The sequence below is a fragment of the Odontomachus brunneus genome, unplaced genomic scaffold, assembly GCF_010583005.1.
Source record: "Odontomachus brunneus isolate Ranch 3 - 2012 unplaced genomic scaffold, Obru_v1 Obru_scaffold_039, whole genome shotgun sequence".
Taxonomy (NCBI): Eukaryota; Metazoa; Arthropoda; class Insecta; order Hymenoptera; family Formicidae; genus Odontomachus; species Odontomachus brunneus.
This window is the reverse complement of record NW_022639489.1, coordinates 1,427,448-1,437,212: the sequence shown is the minus strand read 5'-3', so window position 1 is coordinate 1,437,212 and position 9,765 is coordinate 1,427,448. Positions and strand designations below refer to the sequence as shown.

At 44.9% G+C, this 9,765-nt stretch overlaps 1 protein-coding gene across 1 annotated transcript in view; it reads left to right on the top strand.

Moving 5' to 3' along the window:
• Positions 1–9,765, top strand: part of LOC116844050 (titin) — a 21,575-nt gene that overhangs the window by 4,422 nt on the left and 7,388 nt on the right. Inside the window, exons 4-7 of the mRNA XM_032815138.1 lie at positions 1,553–1,619; positions 2,627–2,880; positions 3,700–4,042; positions 9,220–9,625. Coding sequence (XP_032671029.1) covers positions 1,553–1,619; positions 2,627–2,880; positions 3,700–4,042; positions 9,220–9,625 — 1,070 coding nt within the window. The remainder of the gene's footprint in view (positions 1–1,552; positions 1,620–2,626; positions 2,881–3,699; positions 4,043–9,219; positions 9,626–9,765) is intronic.

Below are 9,765 nucleotides of genomic sequence, written 5' to 3'. Positions count from 1 at the left end.
GTCAAATTGAACAAAAAAGTTCTCTACCATTTTCCAAATAATCACATAGATTTTTAATTATTAGTTAATGAAGATTATTGCACGATTTTGTGTGATAATGCACTATCTTCTTTAATTAATAATTAAAAATCTATGTGATTATTTGCAAAATGGTAGAGGACTTTTTTCTTCAATTTGGCCTAAAATGTAAGTACACGATGGTAGTCATCGCTATTATAATTCATTTACCATATCCTGCAGGATCATTCACAAATTTTCTATAATTAATATCTCGATAATTAATGCGAATATCGCAAAACGGTACAGGACTTTTATGTTTACCTCAATCTGTTCTACGTCCCCACAAAATGTCCGGAGAAGAGTGTGAGACACCCTGTATATATATATATATATATATATATATATATATATATATATATATATATATTCGATCATACTCTATTTATCATTGTTTTAAGTATAAAAAATCATTTCTTTATTTAAAAAAATTGAAACTTTGTTATCCATGCTTTTCGTACTTCGGAAGAAACCTGATGGAAAACCTGAACGGAATTTCCATTCTTTTAAATAATCCTTTCATACTTAAAACAGACGACAAATAACATGGTCAAGAGCCTATATTGGTATCTCTGTCCGTTTCTTTGAAAAAAAATTCGCGAAAACCTGCCACTTTTTGACCATCCGAAGCCTCTCCTTAACATCTCGTTATTAATAGAACGCAGATTGGTTAACGAAACCCACGCACGACAGTTATGCGAATGGCAACTCTATTTTCAAGTCGATCGATTGAAGCAGCATTGGCAGCCAATGTGCATCGCCGCCGTTGCACATCTCCATTACGAAACAGACACTTCGTCTGCGTGATGAAGATACACAACGGAGGAACCGTTCCGTGCGGGAGGGCGGAAGTGCGGCCGAACCGGCGCGGCTCTCGCGTCCGACTTGCGATCGCATCGAACACGGAGATTCGGTTTCGGCGTAATACAGCCGAAGGTCATCAACAGATTAATTGGGGGAGTCGGTCTCACCCGCGGATCTCGCGCCTAATGACGCGGTGCACGCGGCGCGCGCGCGTCATTCATCGCCGGGCATATCTCTCGATAATAACGCGCCGACGGGGGTAAGAATATCCACTGTCGTCGCCGTATAAGCTCTACCTATGTGGCAATGTATTGCGAAAACCTATAAATAGGTGACCCAGAATGAGAGACCTGTTTATCATTGGTCGGCGATTTTATCGCTCGGCCGTTTCTCCCCCGTTGCACGCCGTTTCCATGCCGCCTTCTCTCTTTCTCTCTTTCTCTCTCTCCCACCCTCTCTCTCTCTCTCTCTCTCTCTCGTTCTCGCATTTGGGATATCGGCCGCGGCGTTTCGCGGTGCGCGTCCTAAAAGCAAATCGTCGGAATCGCGCGCTCGGTGCACCCGCGTCCGCGCATAATTCGAGCAGCCGAGAGTGCATAATTTGAGCCGAGCCGGTCGGCGCATCAGCCGCCGCGTAGCTCGCCGGAGAAAGTCCTATTTTCTTCTTGGTCGCTGTGTGTTGCTTGCGCAGAGAGGAAGAGGCACGAAAGGCCGCCGAGGCGATATCGGAAGAGAACATCGTTCCATATAAGATCGCCGTGAGTATCCGCGAGCCGAAAGGTAAACAGCATCCCCGACACTGCTCTCCTCGTCGCTGACCAGGATTGCGCGACTTTTTCTCCACGTGCCGTCCGCGACACGCTCGGATTTCCCGCCGGCGTTCGCTCCAACGGGAAGATTGTCCTCGCGAACCATTTCGGAAATTGGAAGCTCGTGGGGAAGGGGAAAGACAGTTGGTCGAGTATTCTTTCCCGCGCCACGCCAAGCAAGACTGAACTGATTTTTCTTGTTTTGTCCATTGGTGACCTAATTGATTCGATGGAGCCCTTGAGGTGGTTGCGAGGCGAGATGACTTGATTAGGAACTCGTTGAGACTTGCACCACATATAAATTGAAGTATTATCTAACTGCTCGCGGGCAATTAGAATAAGGTTGACCATTCGAGAATTGAAGCAGTTGAAGCTAAAGTTGAGACTTTTTACACCTATTCTTTAGAGTTGGCGTGCCATTTTTTATTTCTACTTTTAATCTTTTGTAAAGTAAAATTAGAATTTTAAAAAAGCTACACTGTGATATTAAAGACTTTGATGTACCACTGAAAACATGAGCCTTGTAACCTCCTTAATTGATGTTCCTCGTTATTTTTCCTTGCTTTGAGAAACAAGAGGATTTAGAGTGTACGGTTTGAAATCTATTTGGTTTTGCGGTGATCCCTTTTTTTTGCAATGATAAAGAGGAAACTCGAAAGTTTTGTGCCACGTCGTGGAATAATGAAAACGAGCAAACGACTTGTTATGGCTGACTCGTGTCAATTAATCAGATACGCGTTCAGATTCGAACGCATTATTCGTAAGAGACGATCCACGATTTCGGTACATTCCTCGTAATTGCAAATACCTCCGGAAGTGAAAGATCCCTTTTCGTTTCGCGGGATGGAATTTCGTGCTCGTTGAGGGAAATCTTTGATCTTGAATTTGCATGACATTTAGAGAAATATGGTACCAGAGAAAGTGGCAGCGATGATGACGGCGGGCCTGCTTATTAGCTTGCAGACTTACCGCCGCTCTTCCCAGAACAGATCTTGAAGGAGGAGACAGTGATCGAGCGATACGAAGAGGAGACCGTCGAGCAAATAGCGTCCGCCGAAGACGAGGTCAGGCGAGAGGAAGAGAAGCTCGCGGAGGAGAAACCGGTGGACGTCGACAGTGAAATCGTGCCGAACAAAAATCTCACGGATGACGAGATCGCGCAGCTGATCCTCGAGGAGGAGGAACTTCTGTCCGATCAAGGATTATTGGGGTACATTTTCACGATCGCCTCGATTCGTCATCGCCGGTGAAATTGCACGACGGGATTGTCGGTGCGCTTTCCCCTGGCGGTCTTTCTAATTTACGAAATCTTCGCCGAGGATTTTCCCGGCGATTAATCGAAAGCGTCCTGAGTGTCGTTCGGCCTCTCGAATTGAGATCACGGCTACTTCAAGAATTCTGGATAACAATTCATACTTGTGGAGAATTCTGGAAATATTTAGAAAAAAATAATACGATTAATTCAAAATCGATACTTAAAGTCAAATCTGTGAATATGTAGGTCATTTTTCTTATATCTTCAAAATTTGGTAATCTTTGAATACGTTAAGTACATGAAACTCCTTAAATTCTTTTAAGTAAGGTCTCATTGAAAGCAAGTAGATATCCTCTTAAAAAATTTCAGCTATAAAACAGTAACACAATAACATCAAAATCTGCAAACAGATTCGCGCTACTTTGAAATTTCCTCGGATCCTTTGCAAAAGTTACTGAACGATCGGATATTCGTTCGGGTCTCAACTCAACATTGCATGCGAACAGTTAAATTTAAATTGTACTTTTAATACATAGCGACCGTTTTAATCGATTGGAGTGAGTTTGCTTTCGTGTGACAATAGAACATGTCAGATTCACTCTTCAGTTCCGAATAAAACTGTGACTCGACAATTCTAAGTGAGAGATTTCCTTTCTATGAGAGAAAACTCGCTCGAATGGTTCGACCGTCACTCCGTTTCTTCAAACGAAATTTCACTCGAAAAAATTCAGAGAATACGTATAACTAGTCTTTTCTGCTTCACGCAATCGACAGAGTGAACTTCAAGAAGCTACGCCCGCGCGCGTCGATCTTGAAGGGCTCCAAGGTGCTGGAGGAGCTGCAGCACATCGCGATAGCGGAGCCTGAGCGGATACAGGAGCTGAAGCGCACCTCGACCTTCCTGCAAAAGCCGCAGCGACCGGTGCCGAAACCAAAGAATCAGCTGCCTGAAGAAGACGACGGCGAGACCTACAAGGTCGTAATCAAGAAACAGGACAGGAAGACGGTAATCGCGCGTCTCGTGGAGAAGGGTCTGCTGCCGCCAGGATCCGAAATTGCCAGGACACCTGAACCGGCAGAGCCAGAGATTCCCAGGACACCTGAGCCATCGTGCGAGGTAAAGATGCATGAAACGGGGAACAACCTCGAGGAAGATTCTCCCGGAATCGACCCGAATCCTTCGTATTCCACCCTGACCTTAGACACTACCGACGACTCGTTGTCCTCGCGTTTTCCGGAGCCCGACATGAACGAAAGTCGCCTTCTAGAGGTTCAGCCGAACCTTGTCGCGTCCCCTATCTGTAATTCGCAGTTCCTCCACGCGAAACCGAGTCCCCATCTAGCGCTTGCCAGCAAGTTCCCCAGGAAGGCTGCGACGAGACCGAGCAAATGCGCGCGAGCGCACTACGCGGAGAGGATTCTCCTTAGAAACGTCAGCATCTTCGGCCAACGCTTCTGTCCGGAGACCCCGCGAGCGAGGAAGACTCGCGCGGTCGTCTCGAAGCGCACCGGGACGAGGGGAAGATACTTGGCGACGTTTCTGAGGCGTGAAAGCGCCCGTCTGATATCCCTGCTGATAACAATGTTCCAGTTCCTGCGGAAGCGAGATGCTACGGAGTCGTGCGAAGCGCCGGAGGTGCGCGGACGACGTCTGAGTCTGAAGGGCCGTTACTTGGAGCACGTGCTCCAGAAAAACATCGTCCCTGTTCTCCAATGCGTCAAAGAGACCTGTCTCGTCGTTGGTGATCGAGAAGTCGGCAGCGCGCAGAAGGACGAGCCCAAGTCCACGAGGACGAGAGGTCGTTACGTGGAGAAGTGCCTGCACCGGCAGAATCTGCGTCTGAGATGCACGCTGGCGAGCCTGCTCGATCGCGCGAAGAACAGCCTGGATAGCAAGCTCTTCGCGATCTCCAGGTCGCTGAGGGCGAAACGTGGCGCGCGAGCTCGGTACTTCGAACGACTCGTTTGCAAGAATCTCAAGATCCTCGAGCTACTCGCCAAATATGTTTGCTCCAAGGTCTCCGAGTGGCTGGTGGACGGACCGTCGTGCTCGTCGCAAAGGCAACCTGCCGCCGTTATCTCCTCTTGCACTCTCGACGATTCAGTCGCGGGCGAACTGAGAATGGACCCGAGTGCCCGCGGTGTTGAATCCTCCGAAGAAGAAGGCCGTTTTGCTGTCGCTGGCGCCTCTAATACTTCAGTCCCAAATAAAGAGGAGACCGACGGCAGTGACGGCAATGTTCTCAAGTGCGACGGCGATCCAGTCTCGCCGGAGGAAGGCTCCCACGAGGACTTCGGCTCGCTCCAAGCCGCAGACAAGACTGCCGAAGAGGAACACGCGTTTTCACGACTCCTGCAGTCAACTGAAGACTACATCTCCGCTGAAGTCTTCCATCGCGGCAGCAGGAGGCTCTCGAGACCGCGCAGATCCATAGACACCATGGCTGGGGTGAACAAGGACGCCTTCTCCAAGCTCCTACAGTCGACCGAGGATTACATCTCCGCCGAAGTGTTTCATCGCGGCAGCAGGAGGCTCTCCAAGCCCCGCAAGTCCGTGGACATTGTCCGCAAAGAGAGCGACGCTCTCTCCAAGTTCCTGCAGTCGACCGAGGATTACATCTCCGCCGAGGTCTTCCATCGCGGCAGCAGGAGGCTCTCCAGGAGGCTGTCCAAGGACACGGGAGTGGAGAACGGCGCGTTGTCGAGCCTCCTTCGCTCGACTGGCGACTACGTCTCCAACGAGGTGTTCCATCGTAGGAGCAGGAGGCTGTCTAGGTCGTCCAAGAGGGACGCCTCGTGCACAGCACCCATCTGGTGGGACGGATTGAAGAGTATGTGTGTGAACCTACCTTGGTTCTCGCTTAGGATCAGCGAGGAAGGCGCGGAATGCGCGGGGGTCTACATGGGGAAAATCGAGTCCGAGGCCGAGCGCGACGGTCGCAGGCTGTCGTTCGTGCCGACAATCCTTTATCAAGGTCTCACGAATCGCATCGGTGTCGACTTCACGAGACTAGTGGCTTACGCCTTTGTGCCGTGCACCTCGATCGTCCTCCTTTACTTGTACAAGTAGCCGTCCGTCCATCCAGGCATCCGCGCTCGATTTCGATGCAGATCAACCGGTACGACTGAACGATCATGGTCGATAGGAAACGGAGCGTTTTCTCGACCAAAACGACGCGTTAACCCGTTACCTTGGAGCTTGGCGCGCGACGTCCACGACCACGCGATTATATTTAGAAACGAACGTCTCTTGGAACGATCCTAATCGATGTGCCAGATCTCTTTATGCATTACATCGCGATCTTGACGTGTACACTAACCGGCAGCGTGGACCTTAACGCGCGATGTAACCAGGTTGTTGGGATTTTCTAATCATATGCATCATAAGTTCATCACAAACCCATCAGATTTATTCAGAGCACATTCTAAATTCTAAATTCCTGGTAAGTTTAGCACATTTCAATGAAGAATATTCAATTAAGACAAAAATTTGTCACATACTTACTTACTACATACAGTCGAATCAATTTCAAAATTTACAATATTCTTGTGAAGAGAATAAGTTCTTCTTTTAAATACGTGACAAAAAAAATGAGCTTTTCGAGAATTTGGGATAAGTATATTTTGAAACTATATTATCGAAAAAAATGTTGAAGACAACCATTGCTCAAAAGAAGAAAGGTAAACTGAGTAATCCTCTTTCTTAGCAGTAGAATGGTACTTTTCTGTGTGTGTACAGTTTCCTCAGATTGATCCAAAGGTTCTCCCGATAGGAATACTTAGATGTTGAACAAGATATCTTTCAAACAGAAAGAAATATATCCATACACAAAGGAAATGTGTATTCTGTAGGAGAAGATTTCTATATTAATCCCAAAACTATTATTTAATAAAATACCAGTTCTTACTAATACTTTATTAGTATTTTATTATTTAATGTTTATTAGGTTTACTTCTAATTAGAACTTTGATTAGTGCTTTGATGAAATATCACCGTATCAAAACGTATGAGAGTTGATTAGTGCTTTGATGAAATATCACCGTATCAAAACGTATGAGAACGTGCGTTCGAACTTCATCCCCAGTGTAACTAGGTGTAGCATGCTGTCTGTTTCTTCGTTATTAGAACGAGTTGCCAGAGTGACTTTATCGTACGGCGATAATAACCGGGATGTGGAGGTAGCAAAGACCGACCCGAAAATGTAATTAACTTCTCCATGCTGATCCTCCAATTATGTGAAATGTGATTAAAGGTACTAGATAATTAAGTTGTTGAAACTGATTATTTGTACTCGAACCTCCCCTTCCTTACGTGTTGACATATATTGACAATTTAACTGTAAATTAAAGTATTAAAGACTCACTGAAAATTAGCAAATATTCATTTGATGGGTATTAACAACATATTTATTTAAATTTAGATTCTTTTATTTAAATAGAATAAATAATTGTTTTATGAAAAACTAAGGTTTCTTTAGATTTAAAAAAAATGTGTATTTTTTTATTTAAAAAGTATTTTATATTAGTGTAAGTATGTTGTGTTACATAGATAGTGTACTCACCAAATAAATATTTACTTTTTCTTAGATATTTTTTTTCTCAGTGACTACTTTCAATTTATTCAGTCTTGTCAAACGAAATGAAAAAGGAGGAAAATTATACACATGGTCGGAGATTTTAGTTCTGGAAAGGTAGGTGAATATTTAATGTTGAAAAAACGTACGATTTTCTTTATTTGCCGAATGATTAACACATTCCTTGCCACCCGAGTCGCATATTTTGTCACGTGTCCCACCTTGAACATTCCGCCCAGGCCGTTTGATGTTTTTGTTTGTCTATTAAATGTAACATTATCTTAAAATACTTTTCATAAAGTCATGTATGATGTTTAAATATGGTGCACACTTATAACTCCGGATATTTCACGAAATATTTCATACTTTACATAAAAAAGTATCAGGATAAAATATCTCGGAAAATATTCATTTTTCCATGATTTTACTCGAGTATTTTTATACGCAGAATAACTCTGAGTATATCGATTTGTGTAAAAAAAATCATACGATTCCATTTAAAAAACTCAAACAGATCTTGAAAAGAGAGAGAGAGAGTCCGTGACGCACGGTCAAACCAATAATACTATGATATGTTCCTCCTGAAACTCAAAAACTTATGTTATTGTGAAATTTGTTTTCACAATAACATGTAACTTCGGAATTATTAGCATGTTTCATTTAGAATAGAACACCCTATATATAACTATATGTAGTTATTACTGGGACACATTGGATTCATACGGCGTGGAAAATCAGCGGAAATCCGGCACGGAACGTATCAATGCGTAATTCCGTGTAGACACTAGTGATCTAATACAATGTGGTAATTTCTTAACAAGACTTGAAAAATAAAAATTGAATAGCCCAAGCTATAACATGTATGGCCAGCCAACAGCCCGACAGAAGAGTGCACGGTGAGTTCCCTCGCACGGATTGTTGCATGTGCGCCTTATGAGTGTTATGTGCTTCACCACCACTCACTCTCTTCGCATACACTTGTAGACAAAAAGCTTGTCCATAATCTTTGAGGAGAGCTTGTTTAACTCTTCGTCTTGTTCAAGGGGAGGATTCTCAATGGCAGAGTTCATGAACTCACTCCAAAAGCTACAGACAACCTTTCTGTTCATGAGTGTACACATCATTGTCGAAGTATGTACAAAGTAAATGCGACAAATGAGAGAGTACTTGTTAGATGCAACTAATCGAAAGTTAGCGGCAATGACAATCGTTCAAAATCCTTCACGCGCTAAAAATTGTATTGTAACTCGAGGAAGAAGCTTTTAATTGTGCGCTATATCAAAGTCCATAGAGGTATCAGACTTTTGAAAAATTGGAATCTTTTACAACGGGAAAATTATAACAATTTCGCTTTTTCATATAAAATTCTGTTCAACTTTTTAACTTGTCTCCTGGTAATTGTTTTCTAATAGACTGCCAATAGAGTTTGTAGAACATAGTAAGTGTCTCAATAGTAGACCTCAATCCCTAAAATAAAAGTGATGCAAATCGAAAGATCAATAAATTACAGCATAATATCAGTTGCCAGGATATCAGTTGCTAGGATTTTATAGTAATTTTTACTATAAAAAATTCCCTACAATATATAGTAAGAAATAGTCCAGACACCTCATGAGTGTTTACAATTTCGGCTAATATTTCGCTTCCGCAAGAATAAGCCATTTCGCAGGAAAGTTCTCCAAGTTTTCTCGCTGAAATCCTCGCGTGTCTTCTGATTTAGGTAGCGGGAGAGGAGAAGAACGAGCCGAACGAGAGCAAAACAGACGAGGGATCCGAGGGCGCGCGCAACGAGGAGGAAGATTACGATTCCGAGTGTCGCAGGGCGACACCCACGCAGGACGAGACAGCCGCCGGGGAGGATTCGAGCGTCTCCGGGAGGCAGACGACGGATTCAGCTGGCGAGGTGTTCGACAGCGAGAAGATCAAGGAGCTGGTGACTACCGAGATTAGCCTCGAGCAGCAGCTGGAGAACGTACAGCGGCAGTTGCTCGCCCTGAAGCAGCTACCGAGCGAGATCGAGAATCACCTGAGGATCGTGTCCGACCAACTGCACGCGATCATGGAGCTAAGCGGCGTACGATCGCTTGGCAACCGAAGTGGTCAGCAGCGCTGCGACGACTCGTCAGGTGACCGAAATTCGTCGTAGTCGAAATAACCAGCGCCAGGGTGGACCTTGACGAACATCTCCTTCTCTCCCTCCCTCCCTCCTTCCCTCCCTCCCTCTCTCCCTCCCCCTCTCCCCCCTCTCTCTCACTCACTCACTCTC